Source organism: Budorcas taxicolor, chromosome 7 (assembly GCF_023091745.1).
Source record: "Budorcas taxicolor isolate Tak-1 chromosome 7, Takin1.1, whole genome shotgun sequence".
Classification (NCBI taxonomy): Eukaryota; Metazoa; Chordata; class Mammalia; order Artiodactyla; family Bovidae; genus Budorcas; species Budorcas taxicolor.
In genome coordinates this window covers 39,250,309-39,275,570 of record NC_068916.1, presented here as the reverse complement: position 1 = coordinate 39,275,570, position 25,262 = coordinate 39,250,309, and the positions used below count along the sequence as shown (strand labels likewise).

General features: G+C 45.0%; 1 protein-coding gene across 1 annotated transcript in view; it reads left to right on the top strand.

The window, feature by feature from the left end:
• COL23A1 (collagen type XXIII alpha 1 chain) overlaps positions 1-25,262 on the top strand; it is a 386,867-nt gene that overhangs the window by 302,895 nt on the left and 58,710 nt on the right. Inside the window, exon 3 of the mRNA XM_052642950.1 lies at positions 5,400-5,444. Coding sequence (XP_052498910.1) covers positions 5,400-5,444 — 45 coding nt within the window. The remainder of the gene's footprint in view (positions 1-5,399; positions 5,445-25,262) is intronic.

Here is a 25,262-nt window from a genome sequence, read left to right as displayed (position 1 = left end):
AAATACTGTTAAGTATTTATTTAACAGTAGTCGCCCCCACTCATTGCAACTAGAGAAAGTCCATGCACATCAATTACGACCCAGCATAGCCAAAAATAAACAAATAAGTAAATATTTATTTAAAAAAAGAAACTCAGGGGCGCATCATTTATACGGTCAGATGGTTTTAAACAAAGGCGCCAAGGCTACACAATGGGGAAAAGATAATCTCTTCAATAAATACTATAGAGAAAAATTGGATATCCACATGCAAAAGAATGAAGTTGGGCCCTTACCTTATACAATGTATAAAAATTAGCTCAAAAGGTTAAAAGTTAACTTAATGGTCAAATAGATAAAAATAAACAAGTTGGGCTACATCAAACTTGGAAACTTCTGGGACTTCCCTGGCAGTCCAGTGGTTAAGAATTCGCCTGACAATGCAGAGGACACGGGTTCAAGGAAGATTCCACACGCCAAGGGACAACTAAACGCATGCACCACAGCTACTGAACCCACACTCTAGAGCCCATGGTCTGCAGGAAGAGAAGCCGCCACCATGAGAAGTCCATGTGCCACAATTGCAGAGCGGCCCCTGCTCGCCACAACTGGAGAAAGCCCAGGCACAGCCACAAAAAGCCAGTTCAGCCAAAAATAAAATTAAATAAGTAAGTAAAATTTTAAAGAAACTTCTGCACAGCAAAGCAAATTATCAACAGAGACAGAAGGCAACCTACAGAATGGGAGAAAATACTTGCAAACTCTATACCTAAAAATGGGATAATATTCAGAATATATAAAGAACTCTAAAACAGCAATAGAGACTGAGACATAGAGAACAGACTTATGGACACAATGGGAGAAGGAGAGGGTGGAGAAAATTGAGAGTAGCATTTAAACATACATGTTACCATATGCAAAATGAATAGCCAGTGGAAATTTGCTGTATGATGCAGGGAACTCAGTCCAGTGCTCTGTGACAATCTACTGAGGTGGGATGGGGTGGGAGGTGGGAGGAAGTTTCCAGAGGGAGGGAACATATGTATACCTATGGCCAATTCATGCTGATGTATGGCAGAGCCAAACGCAACATTTTAAAGCAATTATCCTTCAACTAAAAATAAACAAATAGAAAACCCCTACAGCTCAGCAACAAAAGAACAATTCAACTTAAAACTGGGCAAAAGATCTGAATAGACATTTCTTCAAAGAAGATATATAAATAGCTAACAGGTACACAACATCACTAATTATTAGAGAAATGCAAGTCAAAACCACAAGATATCACCTCATACCCATTAGGATGGCCACTATGAAAAAAAAAAGACAGAAAGTAACAAGTGTTGGCAAGGATGTGGAGAAATAACAAAACACATGTGCACTGTTTGTGGGAATATAAAATAATGTAGCCACGATAGAGAACAAAATAGCATTTCCTCAAAAAAGTAAAAATAGAATTACCATATGATCCAACAATTCTACTTGTGAGGGTGTTTCCCAAACAGTTGAAAAAGGATCCTGAAGAGATACTTGCACACCCATGTTATTGCAGCATTGTTCACGAGAGGTAGAAGAAACGCAAGTGTCCATCAACTAATAAGATGAATGGATAAAGATAGGACTTCCCTGGTGGTCTAGTATTTAAAAATCCACCTTCTAATGCAGGGGATGAGGGTTCAATCTGTGGTCAGGGATCTAAGATCCCATATGCCCGTGGGGCAACCGAGCCTACACACCACAATTAGAGAGCCCATGTACCACAGTGAAGACCCCAAACAGCAAAAACAAAAAAAAAGATGAATGGATGAAGAAAACGTGGCGGACACACACAACGGACTATTGTTCAGTCGCTCAGTCCTGTCCGACTCTTGGCGACCCCATGGACTGCACACGCCAGGCTTCCCTGCCCTTCACTATTTCCCGGAGTTTGCTCAAATTCATCTCCAGTAAGTTGAAGATGTCATCCAACCATCTCATCCTCTGTGGCCCCTTCACCTCCTGCCCTCAGTATTTCCCAGCATCAGGGACTTTTCCGGTGAGTCGGCTCTTCACATCAGGTGGCCAAAGTACTGGGGCTTCAGCTTCAGCATTAGTCCTTCCAAAGAATACCCAGGGTTGACTTCCTTTAGGACTGACTGGTTTGATCTCCTTGCTGTCCAAGGGACCCAAGAGTCTTCTCCAACACCACAGTTCAAAAGAATCAATTCTTCGGCACTCAGCCTTCTTTATTGTCCAGCCCTCACATCCGTACATGACTACTGGAAAAACCATAGCTTTGACTATACCAACCATTATTCAGCCTTAAAAAAGAAGAAGGACTTCCCTGGTGGTACAGTGGAGAAGACTCCGTCTGCCAATACAGGGGACATGTATTCAATCCTGTTCCAGGAAGATCCCACATGCCACAGAGTAACTAAGCCTGTGCACCACACCTGCTAAGCCCACACTCTGGAGCCCATGCTCTGCAGCAAGAGACGCCACCGCAGTGGGAAGCCCACGCCCCACAGCTGGAGAGTAGCCTCCACTCCCCAGAGCTGGAGAAATCCCGGCAACACAACGAAGACTCAGCACAGGCAAAGATTGCTCAAGTGTTAGCAGCGGCTGACTCTTCATGATCCTACAAACTGTAGCCCACCAGGCTCCTCTGTCCATGGGATTCTCTAGGCAAGAATACCGGAGTGGGTTGCCATTCCCTTCTCCAGGGGATCTTCCTGACCCAGGGATCAAACCCAGATCTCCCATATTGCAGACGGATTCTTTACCATTGAGCCACCAGGGAAAGTTAATTAATTTAAATATATATATTTATTTTATATATATATATAAATTTTTTTTAAGGAAATGAAGTCTTATCATATGTTGAGACATGGATGAACCTTGAGGACGTTATGCTAAATGAAAGAAGCCAATTACAAAAAGACAAATACTGCATGATTCCATGTGTCTGAGATACCTGAAATCGTTAAACTCTTAGAAACACAAAGCAGAACGGCAGTTTCCAGGGGCTGGAGAGAAGGGCAGAATGGGAGTTGTTCAGTAGATACAGAATTTCAGTTTTAGAAGCTGAAAAGTTCTAGAAATTTGTTGCATGACAGTGTGTGTTTAATTAGCACTACTATACTATACACATAAAGAAGGTTGAGACAGTAAATGTTATGTTTGGGACCACAATAAAAACATTGTTAACTACAAACTCAGTAGTGCAAGAAATAGCAGGTTTCTCACTTTTTAACGTTTGTTTAACCTCCTAAGCTCAAGCCCCCCAGTCCATAAGGCTGGCATGAAATTCATTCTTAACTCACCCATGGGGTTTGCAAAGGTTTCAGAATCTAATGTGTCACTGAGGGGCCTCCTCCCCTCCACAGGAGTCTCTCTCTTCCTCAGAAGCCCTCCGTCCTCCCCATCCAGGACGCCCCCCAACACAAGTCGGAAGCACCATTGACCTGGGGCTGTCTCTGCTTTTCTGCTCTGTCCCAGACCCCCATTTCAGGGGCACAGATGGTCATGTGTGTGTGTGTTAGGCACTCAGACATGTCTAACTCTGTGATCCCATGCACTGTAGCTCACCAGGCTTCTCTGTCCATGGGATTCTCTAGGCAAGAATACTGGAGTGGGTTGCCATTCCCTTCTCCAGGGGATCTTCCTGACCCAGGGGATCTTCCTTACGCAGGGATCAAACCCAGGCCTCCCGCATTGCAGGCAGACCCTTTACCATTTGAGCTACCCAGGAGGCCCACAAGTGGGGATGACTACCTGCTTAAAAATGAAGAGAACAATAAAGGGAAACACACACAGGCACACTAATTTCTCAGTGAGCCCTCCTGCCACAGACCTGGTTCATGGCTAGTCTCTGCCTCTACTCTGCGATTGTTCCAGGAATTTTCGAGGGGGTTTAAAGTTGGCTTTTTTTTTTAAGTATTTTTTTTTTTTTGATGTGGACCATTTCTAAAGTTTATTGAATTTGTTACAATATTGGTTCCGTTTTATATTTTAGTTTTTTGGCCCTGAGGCATGTGGGATCTTAGCTCCCCCACCAGGGATCAAACCTAAAACCCCTGCATTAGAAAGCAAAGTCCTAACCACTGGAACATCAGGAAAATCCCCTTAAAGTTGACTTTTACAGGAAAGAACAGTGCTTATGACACAGGCTGTTCCTCAGTTGCCTCCGGGCCCAGCCCAGAGCTGGGAGCACACTGAGGGGCAGGATGAAGAGAGGTATAAATTACAATCTAATGCCTGTGACTTCATTTCTGCACACCTTCTCCAGCACCTGAGAAAACAGGAGAAAGAACCAGAGGTAGTTAGACTAACGGGGAGTGAAAAGACAGCCAGGGAGGGGAAGGCAAGGAGGCATGAGCTCCGCCCTCCACTCCAAGGCCAGGTGAGCTGTTCTCTGATCCCTGCCGCCTGTTCCAGTACCCAGAGCCCTCTCCCTCTTCAGCATCTCGGTCACTCTGGTCTTGGGGGCTGATGTAGGCCCCGGGGCAGAAGGCGAAGGCAGGATGGTCTACATCAGATTCAGAAAGTGCAAAACCATGTGGATGAGACTGGATACCAAAAAGCACGTGCATCAGTGTGCACATTACGTGCAATAAATCACAAGAACTGTATGTGTCTCCCTAGAGCTGTGGGGAAGGGGAGGAAGGTGCCAAAGTGTTTAGTGAACAGAGGAAGGAGGTAGGTGGAGAGGATAGAGCCTGTTATCACTGAGTTTAAGCAACTGAGATGCCATGATAGTGTCTTTTGGAGAAGGGCATCAGATGGTAAAGAATCGCCTGCAATGCGGAAGACCTGGGTTTGATCCCTGGGTTGGGAAGAAGCCCTGGAGGAAGGCATGGCAACCCACTCCAGTATTGTTGCCTGGAGAATCCCATGGACAGAGAAGCCTGGTGGGCTACAGTCCATGGGGTTGCAAAGAGTCAGACACGACTTAGCGACTAAGCATGTACACACGACAGTGTCTTTATGTGGTGTGCTCTCTCTGTTGCTTTATTTTAGTGAATATTAAAAAGCATTTGTCCAGGCTTTCATAAGATAACTGCCATCCTCAGCCTAATTTTTCTTGTAAGTCTGAAGTTTCTCAGTGGCAATCTCCTGCCTCAAGAGTTTCTAGGCAGTATACATTTTTGAATGGGAAAGGACTTGTGAATGAAATAATAAACAGATAATCGAATAACTAAATGAATGAGTGGGGGATGAGAATGCAACGAATAAGGATGATCCAGGGGAGCAGGGGTAAGGGAGGGGCAGGAGACAGAGCTTCACACTCCTCTCCACTCTCCCAGCCAGCAAGGTGGTGGGCAGGCTATCCCCCTGGCTGCTGCAATGCGTGTGAGTTGGAGGCAGCTGGCAGCAGGCAGGCTGTCCCCAAGCCCACTGGCTTCCCATCTTAAAGAGTCCATCCTTGTTTTCCTGTCTAGGCCCCCCTGGACGGCGTGGCAAGCCCGGAAGAAGAGGTGATCCCGGTGAGTCCCAGGTTTTCTTGGTTCCTAAACCTCGACCTGGAAGTCTGCCCTTGACCTGGAACCTGGCTGGAGGTGCCAGTCCCCACACCAGCCCATAACCAAGGACCAGGTCTCTGTCTCCCCCTCCAATTCCAGCCACTGTCCCCAGAGCTGCAGTGCCCAGTGCCGCCTTCCTGACATCATTCCAGTGTCACAGTTCCAGTGACAGTCCCCTCTATGCCCTCAGCCACTCCCGGAACCTCATTATCAGCCTCAGAAATTTTAATCCCCCATCTCCCATTCTGAAATGACCTCCTGTCTTTGTGGGAATAAATGGTGATTCCACCGCACAAGATGGTTCTCCTCTGTGTCCCCGTCCCTCCACAGACTTGGCCGGTGCTTCCCTTGGCAGAGCCACCAGGAGAAGACCCTTTCACTTTCCTGCCATGCAAGCTGCAGACCAGCGTGCCCTTGCTGCCAGCCTCCCTCCTGCCATCTTCCTTTCACCCAAAATGCACTCTTCCGTACCCTTCCCCCAGCTCACCGCGAAGCTTCCCTCAGAGGCTGCACACCCCTGTGGGGCTCCCGCCTCCTCCACCTTGCCTTCCACTCCTCCCAGCCCCTCCAGTCGCTTCTCATTGCCACTCCATTCACATCATTTTAGCCAAAGGTTACCACCGACCTCCTGGTGGCCACACGGGCAGACGCAAATGCATTGCTGTCTCTCTTCCCGAGCCTCACATTGGCTGTTCCCCCTGGCCCCCACTGACTCTTGCCTATGTTTTCGCCCACATCTCTGACCCCTTCTCATATACCTTTCCTATGGGACCCCACTTGCCTCTTAAATGGATTTGCCCTTGACCTTCTTTCTCTCCCACCCCTGTGGCTCTGGCACCCCCATAATGCTGATAACGCCCCTCTTCCTTCCTCTAGCCAAGTCATCCCCTCTCAACCCAAAGATTGAACCTGGCCCCACGGAACCCAGCACATCCCCTAGCCTGCTTTCATCCAGCTCCCCATTGCAGGGAGGGGACCTCCAGCCACCTGCTTCCCTATGCAGACAAGGGGCATCCTCCTTGATCCCTCCCTCCCCAATCCCACACCAAACCTCCCATCTGTCCGCCTCAGTCTGTCTCAGCACGGCCTCATTGGCACAGTTCTCACCACTACTCCTCCCATGCCCCCCACCTCCAGCTATATCCAGGGTCCTCCTCCTCTGAACCTGTGCTCATATCCTCCCCTACCCAGATCTCTCCTCCTGTACCTGGACTATAACCCCAAGTTCACTATGCTTTGTCCTTTTGGCCTAGCTCAAGCATCTCCTCCAAAGTCTTATCTAATCCTTCTGGCTGGGGATAAGTCTACAGCACGCAGTTAACAGCCTGGTGCAGAGGAGCCTCAAGGAATGGGAATGCACAGAACCATGAATGAACGAATGCACGCATGCTCAGCCTCTAGGCAACTTCATAAGGAGACCATGGGTAACCATGCTCCACCATCAGGAGGACCCCAGGCAGACTGACTCTGGGAGAAACAAGGCAGGCTCTCTGTGGAGCTCAGATTCTTCTTCCTGGCCCTGGGCACGGGCCTCCTGTCCCCTCGATCTGCTGCATGCTTACCCACTCTAGTTCCTTACTAGATAAACTCCCCAGAGTCCACTGGCAGGAAATGCCTTTCATGGTACTCTGTTTGCTTTGACTTCCAGAAACTGGAGACTATTTTGTATTTGATTATAATGGATTTTCTGTGTAATCACCCCCCCTGCACCACTCCCTGCCAAATACACACTTCATCACTCAGCTCTCATTTCTGCTCTCATAGAAGATTTTATTGCCTTTTATTGTAAGCTCCTGATGTCCTTTTTGGAAGAAAAAGAGGAATAGATGGTGACTTTTTTTAGGACAAAGTATAATATTACTCAAAAGCTCATTAGAATTATGACTCCAGTTCATAACTGATCTAAAAGTCAAGGGAAAATCAAGGACTCAGTGGACCCCTGACCCCATGCTGTGTCCTCTCAAGTCCTTCATCTCATGTGATCCTCACAGAGCTCTGCAAAAGATAAGAATTTGTTATTATCCGCATTTTGTAGATAAGGAAGCTGATGCTTCAGGGGGAGAAATGTCTTGTCTAAGGTCAGCTGCTGGGCAAGGGGTGGGCAGCCCCTCCTCCCCGTCACTGCCCTTTCCCACACGGTGCCCTGTGGTCTGCCCATCACAGAATGGTGTGAGTGGCACAGAGCAGACATCCCTCTCTGATTAGCTTTGGCTGGGCCTCGTGTTTATTTCTAGATAGTTTCACATACATGCACCTCTTGGCTTTGGTTCCTTCCCCTGTACAAACCAGGCTTTTCTTGAGCCCCAGGGAGAAAAGTTCTTGTTTGTTTGCCTGGTGGGACAATATCTGGCTGAGAGGGTTTCTTGCTGCTGCTGCAAGACAGAGCTGACCCAGCCGACCTGTGGAGATGGGGCCTCTCCAGCTCCCAGTGGGAGACTTTGCTTGGAATATACTTCACTTCACACACTTCCTTCAGTGTGTTTGTATGTTTATCATAATAGAACGGATTTTTCATCTCCCCAGTAGCCTGTTTCTCAGCTGGGGAAGCCCAGCAGTATCCTTGGGATCCTCTTTCTAGCGAACTTAAGCAGGATTTTTTTCTCCTTCTGGCTTCCCCTTTCTCCATGAGCATCGATCAGTCTTTCCTGGCTCCCCCAGCCCTAGATGCCTCCCTCGATCCCAGAACTCCCTGAAGTGCTGGTGGTCTGCTCTGCAAACATGTCCTTCTCCACCAAAGTATGGGCTCCTCAGAGCAGGAGTTTGACCCCAGGCACTAAAGAGATGACCAATAAATTTTTATTGACAGGAAATAGGGAGGAAAGGGAGGAGAGAGAGAGAGAAAGAAGGACTGATGGGCAAATGAAGGATAAAGGGTTAGGAGGCAGGAAGGGACAAGGATGAAAACAAATTTTGCTTGGCTGTGCTAAATCCATAGAGACAAATGGAGCCACTCACCAGATCTCTGCAGGTGCCAGCCTTAGATCAGCAGTTTTAGTGTTAAGGTTTTCTATCCACCCTGGTCCACTTTCTAAAAATACAGCAGAAGCACTGCCGGAATGGTAGAGTAAGGACCTCTGAGAATCAGCTCCTCCATAAAAGCCACAAGAACGCTAGGAAGAAAGTGACCTTTTCCAAATTCTGAAAATCAATGTCTGGTAACAACCTAAGAAATGTTAATTTTATAAAAAAAGTCTGAACCTTGCTGAGAGCAGTGAGGTTTGTAGCTTTTTAATTTGCTCATCTCCCCAGCCCCATGGTACCCCTAAAATCATCACACCCTCACAGTCACAATACCTGTGAAAATGAGCAGCCACGGGAGATGGCAGAACAAGTTTGAAGCTCCTCAAATGCTCATTCTCCAAAACCTGTCACTGTCAGCTCCCTGGAAAAGCCCGTACACATGACTCATCTTTTTTTTTTTTTTGAACTGATGCAGAGCTCACTCACTGGGAAAAACCATATCCTAAGAGTATTTGCCAGAAACACTCAGCAACAACTGTTTAACATTGCAGCTGCCTAAGGTGGCAATACCAGTTGGAGCAACAAGAAGCTGACCCAGCAACTTAAATGAAAATCAAGGGGATGAACTGTCCAAAGAAGCTTTAAAACGCTCCAACAGATACCTGGAGATCTAGAATACACATGCCTGTGTAGGGAAAGGCCTAAAAGAACCCCAGTCTCTCACCTCTCACTGACCTTGAGGCTCCATTCAAGCAAAAAGTGAAGGCAAAGGCAGAGCTGTAACCTGATAGAGTGTTGAAATTATGCTCAACACACACAAAGAGTCCCTTGGCACAGAATGGGAGACCTACCAGTTCAAGGCATTAAAGAAAACCTCTGTCCTAAGCTGACAGTTAAGCAAACTAAGCAGAGAATTCAGTAACTGCCATGACAAAGAGTACGCATTTCAGAGAAAATGGATACACATTCAGCTCAGAAAAGCCCCTGAACAACAACAGCAAACTCTGGAAAGGAGGAGGAGCATCTAATTTCTAGAGCGGCCACATTAGACTATTTGAAGTACTGTTTTTAACAAAAATTATGAGACACACAAAGATATAAGAAAGTGTGACAACGAGGGGAAAAGGTGGGGGAAAGCAGTTAAAACTATCAGTGAGTAAGCCCAGATGAACTTACTAGACAAAGATTTTATAATGGCTATTGCAAATATGTTCAAAGAACTAAATGAAATCATGTCTAAATAATTAAAAGAAACTATAAAAATTATGTATCACCAAATGGAGATTACCAATAAAAAGACAGAAAGTATTTTTAAAGGAACAAAATAGAAATTCTGAAGCTGTAAAGTACAATACTGAAATGATTAATTCACTAATATGGCTCAAAAGTAGATTTGGGCTGGCAGAAGAACCAGCAAACTTGAAGCTATGTCAATTGAGATGATCCTGTCGAAGGAAGAGTGCCTTCTCCACACACACGTGAAAGAAAGAATCTTGAAAGCAGTGAAAGAACGATGACTCATCACAGAAACGGAATCCTTGATAAGATTCACAGCTGATTTCTTATCAGAAACCACAGAAGTCGTAAGGCAGTTGGTATGACATATTCAAAGTAATGGGGGAAAAAAATTGTCAACAAAGAACTCTATAACAAGAAAAACTATTCTTGAAAAGTGAAAGAGAAAATAAGACATGCCCAGGAAAGCAAAATGAAGAGAATTCATCACTAGCAGTCTGCTCTACAAGAAATATTAAAGGGATTCCTTCAGTGTAAAAATTAAGGACATTAGACATTAATTTAAATCCACACACACAGAATTAAAGAGTTTCAGTGAAATAACAGATAAATATGAAAGAGTATAAATGTACTTTTCTTTTTCATTTTTGACTGCACTGTGTGGCATATGGGATCTTAGTTCCTCAACCAGGGATCAAACCCACACCCCCTGCAAGGAACCCAGGTTCAATCCCTTGTCAAAGAATTAAGATCCCACATGCTGCATCAGCAGGCAAAAATAAAAAGATATAAGACATACAGAAATAAAGTAGCAAATTGATACACATAAGTCCTACCTTATGAGAAATTATACTAAGCATAAATAGATTTGTCTATAGATCTAAGAATCAGACCCAGACATATTACAGCAAAATACTGAAAGTCAAAGAGGAAGTCTTGAAAGCAGCAAGAGAGAAATGACTCATCCATACAAGAGAACTTCAATAACATAAAAACCCTGACTTCCCACCAGAAATAATAGAGGCTAGAAGGCAATGGGATGACCTGACCTATTCAAATGACAAAAAAAATACAAACTACCAACCTAGAAGCATACATCCAGCAAAACTCTCTTTCAAAAATGAAAGGTAGGGCTTCCCTGGTGGCTCAGCGGGAAGAATCATTCTGCCAATGCAGGAGAGTTGGGTTGATCCCTGATCCAGGAAGATCCCACATGCCACAGAGCAACTAAGCCTTTGCACCACAACTATTGGCCTGTGTCTAGAGCCTGGGAGCCACAACTGCTGAACCCCATTCACCCTAGAACCTGTGCTCCACCACGATGAGGAGCCCACACAGCACAACTAGAGAGCAGCCCCTGCTTGCTGCAGCTAGAGAAAATCCCTCATAGCAATGAAGACCCAATGCAACCAACAGTAAAAGTACATACACACATACATGAAATTATTTTTAAAAGACACATTCTGTTTTTTTTTTAATGAAGGATAATGAAAATTTTGCTTTATTGACAACGCCAAAGCCATTGACTGTGTGGATCACAACCAACTGTGGAAAATTCTTCAAGAGATGGGAATACCAAACTACCTGAGCTGCCTCCTGAGAAATCTGTATGCAGGTCAAGAAGCAACAGTTAGAACTGGACATGGAACAATGGACTGGTTCCAAATAGGGAAAGGAGTACGTCAAGGCTGTGTATTGTCACCCTGCTTATTTAATTTATATGCAGAGTACATCATGAGAAACACTGGGCTAGATGAAGCACAAGCTGAAATCAAGATTGCTGGGAGAAATATCAATAACCTCAGATATGCAGATGACATATGCAGATATGGCAGAAAGCGAAGAACTGAAGAGCCTCTTGATGAAAGTGAAAGAAGAGAGTGAAAAAGTTGGCTTAAAATTCAACATTCAGAAAACTAAGATCATGGCATCCAGTCCCATCACTTCATGGCAAATAGATGGGGAAACAGTGGAAACAGTGACAAACTTTATATTTTGGAGCTCCAAAATCACTGCAGATGGTGACTGCAGCCATGAAATTCAAAGACGCTTGCTCCTTGGAAGAAAAGTTATGACCAATCTAGACAGCATGTTAAAAAGCAGTGTCATTACTTTACCAACAAATGTCCATCTAGTCAAAGCTATGGTTTTTCTAATGGTCATGTATGGATGTGAAAGTTGGACTGTGAAGAAAGCTGAGTGCTGAAGAATTGATGCTTTTGAACTGTGGTGTTGGAGAAAACTCTTGAGAGTCCCTTGGACTTCAAGGAGATCCAACCAGTCCATCCTACAGGAACTGAGTCCTGAATGTTCATTGGAAGGACTGGTGCTAAAGCTGAAACTCCAATACTTTGGCCACCTGATGTGAGGAACTGACTCATTGGAAAAGACCCTGATGCTGGGAAAGATTGAAGGCAGGAGGAGAAGGGGACAACAGAGGATGAGATAGTTGGATGGCATCACTGACTCGATGGACCTGAGTTTGATTAAGCTCTAGGAGTTGGTGATGGACAGGGAAGCTTGGCGTGCTGCAGTCCATGGGGTTGCAAAGAGTCAGACATAAGTGAGCGACTGAACTGAACTGAACTGAAAGAAAATTACACGATGATGATGGTTACACAATTCTGTGAATATATCAAAAATTACTTGTTTATGCTTAAGAGTGAATTTCATGGTATATGAATTACACTTCAATAGGACTAGTTTCTTTTTTTCTTTAATCCAATGAGTTTACTTTTCACTTAGGCTTCTAATTAGCACCACTGCCTGCCCTGCACAGAGTCTGACTAGGGTGATTGCCAGAGCAAACCTCCACGCCAAAATGCTGGAGACCCGTCTCAGGTGCCGTTTCAAAACGAGACTCTTTAAATCTGCTGTGCAGTCAGTGTTTGTTCAGCAACATGAACCAAACAATGGAAAACCACCATCTGCGTTTCTCTTCTTTCTGTGTGTCTACGTGTGTGTCTGCACAGAATGCATGCATGTGTTAGAAAGAGGAAGAACGCTGCACTGTAACTGCAGCCAGCATTGGGCTTTGGTGCCTCCTCTGAGCCACTGTTGTCCTGGGCACTTTATGTGCACACAATATCTTCCTCAGTCCTCGTAGCAGTCCAGAGAAGCAGGATTGTTACTCCCCATGTTTCTCCCAAGCAGACTTTGCCTCCACGAGGACAGGTGCTTGCTCAAGGTCTAGAGCTCATAAGCTGGAGAGCCAGATTCTAAGGCCTCCACACTTCCTGGCAGTATTGCCCTGATTAAATCCAGGGCCTGAGGCCTGACCTAAGCGCTTGGCTTGCTGACTCAGTACTGGCTCTCGATTTTCCAGCCTCCAAGCCTCATTTCATCTACCTGCAAACTCAGTTCCAAAGCCTTGGACCACTCTGCTCCCCTGGGGAAAGCCCCAGAGAAGCAAGGCTGAAGGTCATTTCCTCATGGGTCAGTGGGCTTCCAAGAGTCAAGAGCCAGGCCTTGTAACCCAGGCTGCTGAGTGGGAAGAGGCAGAGGCCTGGATAGGAGCCAGAGCCTGTTGGGCAGAGCAGGGAGCCGGCAGAGTGGGAGTCAGTAGTCCAGGCACAGGCCAGAGGGGCAGATGTGGGTTGTGAGCAGGGACGGTGACCCCAGCAGCCTTCTGCACTAAGGCCAGCCTCACCTCCGGTGTGCAGGCCATGTACTTGCCAGACTGTGGGAATTCTTCCCAGTTTGCTTTTCTGGGAATACAGCCTTTGGGAAACACTCAGGAAATGATCATCCCCAGAAGGGTTAGAGCTCTAGGTAGATAGGCGTTGTAGGCCCCAGGCCCTCCACCCACCTCTGCTTGGCTGTCAAGGAGCAGGTCCTGTACCCTTCTAACCCTGAGGCGTGAGAAGACTTGGCTCCCCACTTGGGAAACACTGTCCCTGTCAGGCTGTATCAGTTCGGTTAAAGAGGCTCCAAAACCATCGAACCCTCTGCTCCCTCAGACCCATTTTATTTCCCACGTTATCTGACTCCTATTAATTGCTCCCACATTCCTAATAGCAAATAAAGCATATCCAGCCAATGCCTGAAACACATACTTGAAAACTGTGTGCAGAATGGAGCCAGGCCCTGGCCGGACCACCACGTGGCCTCCCGGAGACCCTACAGCCAGCCTCACTTTCTAAGCAGGGAAACCCCTGGACAGCCCAAGCCAAGCTCTTGGCTGGCCAGCGAGTCCATCTCCAGAGGCTGCTGGCGGCCACTGCACAAATCCTGTATGGTTTGCCCTCCATGGAGTTAACCAACCACGTATCAGAATTTTAATTTCCAGAAGGTTCCAAAAGGCAAAACTTGAATTTCCTGTGCATCAGCAACTATTTACATAGTATTTACACTGTATTTACATTGTATGAGGTATGACAAGTAATCTAGAAATGCTTTCAAATATACAAGAGGATTGCGTAGGTTATATGCAAATATAACTATTTTATACAAGGGATTTGGGCATCTTTGGATTTGGGTATCTTGGAGAGTGATGGAACCATTCCCAACCTTAGATATCAGTGATTGACTGTACAATGAAGTCAGGAGTCGAGGGCTCGGCTCTCCTGACCTTCTCCCCTCCCATCCACTCAGCATGTATTTACAAAGTGCTTGTGTCTGCCAGGCCCTGTTCTAGGCCTCAGGGAAATGGTGGGAAGCCAGACACACAGAGCCCCAGCTCTCAGGGAGCTGCCTTGCTGGTGGGGCTGACAGACAATAAACAAAACACACATAAATGGATTTCAGGAGTAAAGACAGTGATAAGTGCTTGAAAGAAAATGGCAGGCAGCTGTGATGGAAGCAAGCGCAAAAGGTGAGGAGATGTCTTCAGTTCACGGTTGTGAAGCCAGGTGTGAATGTCCTGGGTTTGGAGAGAGCTGGGCCCTTGGGGAACTGAGAGAGAGAGACAAGTGAGACCCAGTGCGTAGCTAAGCCTGATAGAGCATGTAGCAGGGCCACACAGGAGTGCTGTGTCTCCTGAGTCTAGGTGTTGTTATTCCATGTGAATGGGAAGCCCTGGGAAGGGGTGAGCATTTTTTAAAGCCCCTCTGGGTTTCCCTGGTGGCTCGTATGGTAAAGAATCTGCCTGCAATGCAGGAGACCTGGGTTCAGTCCCTGAACGGGGATGATCCCCTGGAGGAATTCATGGCAACCCACTCCAGTATTCTTGCCTGGAGAATTCCGTGGACAGAGCAGTCTGGTGGGCTACAGTCCATGGGGTCAAAGAGAGTCAGACACAACTGAGCGACTAAGCACACAGCACCTGCTGGTTGGTGGGATTGAGGTGCCCAGAAGAACGAGGTTGTAATGCTAGTGCCAGTGCTAAGTGATGGTGACTAGTGATGTGGTGCCAGAAGGGCTCATGAGAGGTGATGGTGTGTTTAAAGTCTCTCAGCTGGGCTAGAGGGCTTCCCTGATAATTCAGATGGCAAAGAATCCTTCTGCAATGCAGGAGAGCCCAGTTAGATTCCTGGGTCAGGAATATCCACTGGAGAAGGGATGGGCTACCCACTCCAGTATTCTTAGACCTCCCTTGTGGCTCCAGCTGGTAAAGAGTCTGCCTGCAATGCAGGAGACCTGAGTTTAATCCCTGGGTTGAGAAGATCCCCTGGAGAAGGGAAAGGCTGCCCACTCCAGTATTCTGGCCTGGAGAATTCCATGGACTCGATAGTCCGTGGGGTCGCAAAGAGCCGGACACCACTGACTTTCAGCTCACTTCACTTCAGCTGGGCTGGATGTGTCCTGTCCCACCAGTGATGGGACCGGTCTCTGGAATGCTGCCGTTCCCACTCCGGCCACTCTTCTGAGGATGGTGGAAGGTGCCACCATATGGTTTGGGGTCCCATAGCTCTGCTCCCACCCACTCCAGTGTTCTTGCCTGGAGAATCCCAGGGATGGTGGAGCCTGGCAGGCTGCCGTCTATGGGGTTGCACAGAGTCGGACATGACTGAAGCGATTTAGCAGCAGCAGCAGCAGCAGCTCTGATTCCAGCCTGAACTGCTCCCCACTAGCTAAGTGACTTCAGACATGCCACACACCCTCACTCGGTGAATGTAAGAGCTCTTTCTGCCAAAATAGTTTGCCCTTGGTTAGACTTGAAGTCAGGCTGCCTGGATCATGCTGGGTTCCAGCAGGCCGTGACCAAGGCATAAAAACCTTTCTGAGCCTCGGTTTTTTCACCTGTAAAATGTGCAAGTGCAGGGGCAGCAGGGGCTAAATGAGATGTTTGAGGAAAGGAGATAGTGGAGTTCCCAGAGCATGATGAGCCCTAAGTGACTGATGGATACTTTTTCTTTTTTTTCTGTTTTTTGAGAGAACTCATTTTTAAGCTTTTGTTTTATATTGAAGTATAGCCAATTAACACTGTGATGATAGTTTCAGGTGGGCAGCATAGGGACTCAGCCATGCATATACATGTATCCATTCTCCCCCAAACTCCCCTCCCATCCAGCCTGCCACATAACATTGCACAGAGCTCCCTGTGCTACCCAGCAGGACCCTGCTGGTCATCCATCCTAAATATAGCCGTGTGTGCATGTTGATCCCAAACTCCCTGACCATCCCTTCCCCATTCTTCCCACTTAGCAAGTTTGTTCTCTGACTCTGTGAGTATTTCTGTTTTAAGGATGACTTCATCTGTATCGTTTCTTTTTAGATTCCACATATGAAGGATAGCATACGATATTTCTCCTTCCCTGTCTGACTTAACTTCACTCAATATGACAGTCTCTAGGTCCATCCATGTTGCTGCAAATGGCATCGTCTCACATCTTCTTTATCCATTTTATCCACATCTTCTTTATCCATTCCTCTGCTGATGGACATTTAGGTTCCCTCCATGTCTTGTGTTGTGCTTAGTCGCTCGGTCATGTCCGACTCTTTGTGACCCCATGGACTGTAGCCTTACAGGCTCCTTTGTCCATGGGGATTCTCCAGACAAGAATACTGGAGTGGGTTGCCATGCCCTCCTCCAGAGGATCTTCCCGACCCAGGGATCGAACCCAGGTCTCCTGCACTATAGGCAGATTCTTTACCATCTGAGCCATCAGGGAAGCCCATTGTAAATGGTGCTACAATGAATATTAGGGTGCATGTATCCTTTTGGACCATGGCTTTCTCTGTATATATGCCCAGAAGTGGGATTGCTGGATCATATGGTAGCTCTAGCTCTTAGTTTTTTAAGGAGCCTCCACACTGTTCTCCATAGTGGCTGTACCAAATTACATCTCCACCAAGCAGTGTGGGAGGGTTCCCTTCTCTCCACACCCTCTCCAGCATTTATTGTTTGTGGATTTTTTTTTTTTTTTATCATAGCCATTCTGACTGGTTTGAGGTGATACCTCCTTGTAGTTTTGATTTTATGTTCTTTAATCATTAGCAATGTTGAACATATTTTCATGTGCCTTTTGGCCATCTGTATGTCTTTGGAGAAATGTCTATTTAGGTCTCCTGCCCGTTTTTTGATTGGGTTCTTTATTTTGATGATGAACTGTTTGTAAATTTTGGAGACTAATCCCTTTTTGGTCACATCATTTGCAGATATTTTCTCCCAATCTGCGGGTTGTCTTTTCATTTTGTTTATTGTTTCCTTTACTGTGCAAAAGGTTTTGAATTTAAGTAGGTCCCATTTGTTTATTTTTGTTTTTATTTCCATTTTTCTGAGACATAAATTGAAAAAGAATTTGCTGCAATTTATGTCAGAGAGTGTTCTGCCTATGTTTTTCTTCCAAACTGAAAATTTTTAGTTTGTATTGGGGTATAGCGGATTAACAATGTTGTGGGAGTTTCAGGTGAACAGCAAAGGGACTCAGCCGTACATATACATGTATCTGTTCTCCCCTAAACCCCACTCCCATCCAGGCTGGCACATAACATTGAGTAGAGTGCCATTTTCGATACAATAAGTCCTTGTTGGTTATCCATTTTGAATGTGTATATGATCTTCCCAAGGTCCCTAACTAGGTCCCTCGCCCCACCCCCACTCCCGGCAATCATAAGTTCATTTCCTAAGTCTGTGAGTCTCTTTCTGTTTTGTAAGTAAGTTCATTTGTATCATTTCTTTTCCCACATATAAGGGATGGCATATGATATTTCTCCTTCCCTGTCTGACTTACTTCACTCAGTATGACAATCCCTAGGTCCATCCATGTTGCTACAAATGGCCTTTGTTCATTCTTTTTAATGACTGAGTAATATTCCATTGTATATATGTACGACATCTTTACCCATTCCTTGATCAGTGGGCACTTAGGTTGCTAAAATGTCTTGGCTGTTGTAAACAGTGCTGCAATGAACATTGGGGTGCATGTACCCTTTTGGATCATGTTTTTTCTCCAAATATATGCCCAGGAGTGGGACTGCAGTGTCTTATTGTAGCTCTATTTTTAGTTTTGAAGGAACCTCCATACTGTTCTCCATAGTGGCTATATCAATTTACATTCCCACCATCAGTGTAGGGGGGTTCCCTTCTCTCCACACACTGTCCATCATTTATTGTTTGTGGATTTTTTGATGATAACCTTTCTGACCAGTGTGAGGTGATATCTCATTGTAGTTTTGATTTGCATTTCTCTAATAACTAGAGAGTTCCAGAAAAACATTGATTTCTGCTCTATTGACTATGCCAAAGCCTTTGATTGTGTGGATCACAATAAGCTGTGGAAAATTCTGAAAAAGATGGGAATACCAGACCACCTGACCTGCCTCTTGAGAGACCTGTATGCAGGTCAGGAAGCAACAGTTAGAACTGGACATGGAACAACAGACTGGTTCCAAATAGGAAAAGGAGTACATCAAGGCTGTATATTGTCACCCTGCCTGTTTAACATCTATGCAGAGTACATCATGAGAAACGCTGGACTGGAAGAAACACAAGCTGGAATCAAGATTGCTGGGAGAAATCTCAATAACCTCAGATACGCAGATGACACCACCCTTATGGCAGAAAGTGAAGAGGAACTAAAAAGCCTCTTGATGAAAGTAAAAGAGGAGAGTGAAAAAGTTGGCTTAAAGCTCAACATTCAGAAAACGAAGATCACGGATTCTGGTCCCATCACTTCATGGGAAATAGATGGGGAAACAGTGGAAACAGTGTCAGACTTTATTCTTAGGGGGCTCCAAAATCACTGCAGATGGTGATTACAGCCATGAAATTAAAAGACGCTTACAGCTTGAAAGGAAAGTTATGACCAACCTAGATAGCATATTTAAAAGCAGAGACATTACTTTGCCAACAAATGTCCGTCTAGTCAAGGCTATGGTTTTTCCAGTGGTTATGTATGGATGTGAGAGGTGGACTGTGAAGAAAGCTGAGTGCCGATGAATTGATGCTTTTGAACTGTGGTGTTGGAGAAGACTCTTGAGAGTCCCTTGGACTGCAAAGAGATCCAACCAGTCCATTCTAAAGATCAGTCCTGGGTGTACTTTGGAAGGACTGATGCTAAAGCCTAAACTCTAATACTTTGGCCACCTCATGCAAAGAGCTGACTCATTGGAAAAGACTTTGATGCTGGGAGGGATTGGGGGCAGGAGGAGAAGGGGATGACAGAGGATGAGATGGCTGGATGGCATTACCGACTTGAAGGACGTGAGTTTGAGCGAACTCCGGGAGTTGGTGAAGGACAGGGAGGCCTGGCATGCTGCAATTCATGGAGTCACAAAGAGTCAGACACGACTGAGCGACTGAACTGAATTGAATGACTAGAGAAATGCTGAACATCTTTTATGTGTATATTGGCCATCTGTATGTCTTCTTCGGAGAAATGTCTATTTAGGTCTTCTGCCTATTTTTGATTGGATTGTTTGTTTTGATGATGAGCTGTTTGTAAATTGTGGAGACTAATCCCTTGTCAGTCACATCATTTTCAAATATTTTCTCCAAGCCTGTGTGTTGTCTTTTCATTTTGTTTATTATTTCCTTTGCTGTGCAAAAACTTTTGAGTTTCAGTTAAGTTCAGTCGCTCAGTCGTGTCCAGCTCTTTGCAACCCCATGAATTGCAGCACCTGTCCATCACCAACTCCAGGAGTTCACTCAAACTCACGTCCATCGAGTCGGTGATGCCATCCAGCCATCTCATCCTCTGTCATCCCCTTCTCCTCCTGCCCCCAATCCCTCCCAGCATCAGAGTCTTTTCCAATGAGTCAGTTCTTCACATCAGGTGGCCAAAGTATTGGAGTTTCAGCTTCAGCATCAGTCCTTCCAATGAACATTCAGGACTCAGTTCCTTTAGAATGGACTTGTTGGATCTCCTTGAAGTCCAAGGGACTCTCAAGAGTCTTCTCCAACACCACAGTTCAAAAGCATCAATTCTTCGGCACTCAGCTTTCTTTATAGTCCAACTCTCACATCCATGCATGACCATTGGGAAAACCATAGCTTTGACTAGATGGACCTTTGTTGGTAAAGAAATGACACTGCTTTTTAACATGCTGTCTAGGTTGGTCATAACTTTCCTTCCAAGGAGCAAGCGTTTTTGAATTTCATGGCTGCAGTCACCATCTGCAGTGATTTTGGAGCTCCAAAATATAAAGTTTGTCACTGTTTCCACTGTTTCCCCATCTATTTGCCATGAAGTGATGGGACTGGATGCCATGATCTTAGTTTTCTGAATGTTGAGCTTTAAGCCAACTTTTTCACTCTCCTCTTTCACTTTCATCAAGAGGCTTTTGAGTTCCTCTTCACTTTCTGCCATAAGGGTGGTGTCATCTGCATGTCTGAGGTGATTGATATTTCTCCCAGCAATCTTGATTCCAGCTTGTGCTTCTTCCAGCCCAGCGTTTCTTATGATGTACTCTGCATATAAGTTAAATAAGCAGGGTGACAATATACAGCCTTGATGTACTCCTTTTCCTATTTGGAACCAGTCTGTTGTTCCATGTCCAGTTCTAACTGTTGCTTCCTAACCTGCATATATTTTGAGTTTAAGTAGGTCCTATTTGCTTATTTTTTTTCTTATTTCCATTTTTCTGGGAGATGAATTGAAAAAGATCTTGCGCAATTAATGTCAGAGAGTGTTCTGCCGATGTTTTCCTCTGAGAGTTTTATAGTCTCTGGCCTGTGTAGTTGGATACAAAAGTATTCTTACAAATCCACTCTAAAAATGTCAATAATCTAATAGAAAAATGGTCAAAAGATATGAATAGAGAATACACAGAAAATACAGCTTTTAAGTATACAAGGAGCTGTTGAGGTCTTTAATAGTGATGGTCACTATTGCAGCTCCTCCTCCATCTCCTGAGCTGAACCTTACACCAGGCCACAGGCTCCTATCTCAGGCGCCCAGGCCCTCAGAATGATAATCACAGTCTGAGCTTTATTGAAGGGAGCTTAGAAGTGAGTGTGAGGAAAGGCAGCAAAAGCTGGAGGACCAGACAAAAACACAAGTGCTGAATCCAGCCATTTTTAAGTTAAAGTTATTGCTTTGTCTGACTTGGGAGCTACACATGTGTATCCGATGGCATCGAAGAGTCCGTGGTGAAAAGATGTCTCTCCCCACCTCTCCTGTTCTCTCAACTATTCCCCTACTCGAAAGCAACTTAATGCAAATTCTTCTGACCACATGGAGATGTTCCACATTTATACAAACAAAAGTCTACCAATTTTTTTATTATAAATGGCTACCTATTAATATAATGTTATATGCCTTTTTTTTAATGTAACAATATACCATGTCAGAACATACAGAACTACTTTAGTCTTTTTCAGAGCTGCTTAGTATCCCACTTTCATAAGCATCCCATCATTTCTTTAAGCCATTCCACTTGTGCTATTTCTAATGTCTTTACTATCTCAACCAGTTCTGCAGTGAGATTCTTATACACCTTTCATCTTATGCATATGTTAATGTATCTATGGAATTCATTTATAGGAGAATCATTGTAGCAATTGGTACAAAAATTTCACATCTTAATTAGTATTGCCAACTCTCTACAGAGAATATACCAATTTATCCTCCCAACCAATGTGTGAGGTGGCTGTCCTCATTTCCCTTGACATGATAAGCCATCAGATTTTTTCACTTTTTCTCATCTGATATGATATAGTTTTAACTTTCTCTTATTGAGAATAAAGATTTCTTGTTTCACATACTTAAGGGCTATATTTTCTGTGTACTCCCTATTCATATCTTTTGACCATTTTTCTGTTAGATTATTGATGTTTTTAGAGTTGATTTTTAGGAATACTTTTTTTTTTTGGACTGTGGATATTTTATTGTGGTTTATAACAATACAAAAACTGATTTCACAACATCTTATTGACATTATGGATTTTTAGGAATACTTTTATATCCAACTATCTAGCCTTTGTGACATAAGTTGGGAATGTTTCCACTCTGGCTTTTGACTTTCTGCCTTGCAAACATTTTTGCTTTTATATGGTTGGATCTGACTTTATGGCATAGCTTCTAAGTTATGAACTGTACTTGGGAAAGCTTGCTCCTCTCCGTGGTTAGAAAGAAATTTCCCCACATTTTCCTTTAGGATTTTTATGATTTTTTTTGACGCTTGTAAATCTTTGATCCTTTTGGAATTTATCCTGATTCATGCAGTGGTATGAATCCAACCTGACTTAGTCCCAGTAACCACTAGCCTACCCACCACCTTCTATTAATAACAGCTCTCATGCCAGCAGTTCGATGGGCTCAGGTGAAGAGGCATGGTCAGCCCACAGTGAAGACAGGGCTTTGGATCTGAGCCTCTGTTTTAAAAACAATGGGAAAGTGAGGAGTGGAGGGACAGGCCATGATCAGACTTGCAGATCGGACAGCCTCTGAATGGAGACTGGAGAACATGAGGTCTACATATTTGAGGCTGTCTCTGATCCCAGGCACATCACTTTCACAGCTAGTGGGTTTCAGTTCCTGGGTCTCCAGTCCTCTTTCCAACACCACTTCTAGGTGAACTCCTGGGGATCTTGATAACCTCATAGAAGCCCCTCACACCCTCAGCCACTTAATCCTCACTTGTCACTCACGGCCTCAGTTCCTACTTCACCGGCACAGTTAGGGCAGTTGGAGGAGAACGTCCACAAATCCCACCTGCACGGCCACACCCCTGCATGCTCTCCCTCCCTGCCCATTTCCACAGATGGCTTGTCCAGGCTCCCCCCGACAGCTGTGCCAGTGCCAGTCCGTCTTGCCTCCTCAAGGGCACCGTTCCAGGAATCCCCCTTTCTCCAACACATCAGGTCTTCCCCTTCCTGCTGATGACTTCCATTGTGCAAACTGCTGCTGTACTTCTCATCCTGGAAATACCCTGTCCCGCTGCCTCTCTCTTTCCATGACACTATCCTTTTCCGGGTGAAGCACCATTGTTTATGCTTATTGTATCTCAGCTGTCCCCTCACTAGCAGGGATACTCCTTAGGACAGGGACGCTTGTCACTTTCACTGCTGTATCCCACTTTCCCAGAAGAGTGTCTGGAATGGTGGGCACTCAGTGAATGTCTGTGGGATGAGTGAAGTGGGAGATGGGTGAAGAAGCTACTGCAGCAGTCAGGAGACGCTGGTAACATGGATGAGGTTGTGGTACTAGGGAGAGACCCAAGTGGATGAGCTCCAGAGAAACAAGCAGGGGATGTGCCAAATAGATCGTGTCAAGGAGGACTCCTCATTTTCCTGTTCACCAGCTGGAAAGGAGGGGATGACATCCACTGAGTTCAGAAGCTGGAGAGGAGCATGTGTGAGGGCAGAAAATCATGACCATGACTATGCATTCTGGTTTAAGGAATCATGGGATTATTCAAGGGGAAATCAAGCGGGCAGCTCAGAAAGGGAGCCTGGACTTTGAGGTATGGTCAGCACTGGAGATATACACTTGGGACACTTCCACCTAGTGTAGCCATGAGTGTGAAAGAGCTCTTTGGGGAAGATGGAGAGAGGAGACTGATGAGCAGATAACTGAAGAAAAGAAACCTTAGACTTGAACCTTGAGGAGCCTCAGCATGTGGGGCTGGGAGAGGAGACTGAGGCGGCTGAACAGTCAGGGAGGTGGAAGGACGTGTCATCTTGGAAGCCAAAGAAGGAGAGCGCTTCTAGAAGGAGGTAGAAGATAAGTTCAAGGAGAAGAAATCCTTGTCAGGATTATTGATTGGAGGAGGTCCTTGGAAATTTGGTGAGTGCCATTTTGATGGAGAAGTAGGAATGAAATCCAAATCGGAGGGTCATGCAGTGAACGGAAGGTGAGCAAGAGGAGACCCCTCTTTCTAGCAGTGCATCTGTGAGGGAGAGAGGAGCTGGGGCAGGAACAGAGGAGGCCGTGCAGTGAAGGGTGGTTTCTCATGTTCAGATCTATGGGGAAGGCTATGCTTGAAAGTCAGGCTTGACGGTGACTGGGGGAGCGTGGGGACAGCAGGGTCCCAGGAAAGAGGAGGTGGGTCAGCTCCTCTGAGTTGTCCACAAAAATAATCAATAAACAGTCTATAAAAGGAATAGAAAAGAGTTTTATTTGAGCCAAAGTGAGGATGGTAGCCTGGAAGCCAGCCTCCCAGATAATTCTGAGAAACCGCCTCAGAGAAGCATGGTTTTCAGCACACTTTTCTGTCATGTCAGAACGAAGACCCTCCATTAAAAGAACAATTGTAATGATAGCTTATTCGTATGAATATCATTCAAGCACTGAAAAGCTATTCTGATTTTGAAGGGTGTTTTAAGTTGATTTTTTTCATATTTACTTATTTTTATTCATTTGATTGCGCTGGGGCCTTAGTTGTGGCATATGGGCTCTGGTTCCACACCCAGGGATTGAACCCAGGCCCTCTGCATTGGGAGCCCAGAGTCTTAGCCACTGCACTACCAGGGAAGTCCAAAGTTGGTTTTTTAAATTGTCGTTTTTGTACAAATGTCAACTAAATGTATGCAATGAGGTGTGTCCATATGCTTCAGGTTTTTCTATTTGAAATATTAGTGATTACTATTCCTAAAGAATGTGTTTATTCTAACCTGATAATAGAGTTCAGTAATGCTAACTCATTAGTGTTAACTAAAACGGTGATTATTTTAGTGTTCTTTTAAAAATCTTTGCACATGCGTAAGTAAAATACTAAAACACTGTTTATAGATTTGTCTATCGCTACATGACAATCTAAAAATGCATATGCGAATTATTGAATAGAAAGTTGTCTGGAAAAACATAGCAAAATTTTACTGTATTAATAGATCAGAAAAGAAGGGACTGCTGCTATTTTCTGCCTTTAGAATTTTTAAAGCAACATATAAACAACAGAGGGTGTTTTAAAGATACAACCATTTTGTGTGCCTGTCTTCATCGTTACCTATTGACATCTTGGAAGTGCTGGGCTATTGTATCCAACTCCGTACTCCCAGTGACTGTTACGAATAGTTTTTGAGTGATCCTGAAGAGCCTGTGACTTAGATACTAGTGCGGCAGAGAACTGTACACGGTGAGACAAGAGTATTCGCTTATCCACAGAAAGAAGGGAGAAGATGGGATTTGAGGTGAACATGATGAAAGAAAGACCTAAATAATCTGAGATATCTGTCATCATCGGGGATATTTCTCTCCCTTTGGAGTTCCTTAACGTATAAATCCCAACTGTAAACCACAGGGAGACGGCAGTTCCAAGAGA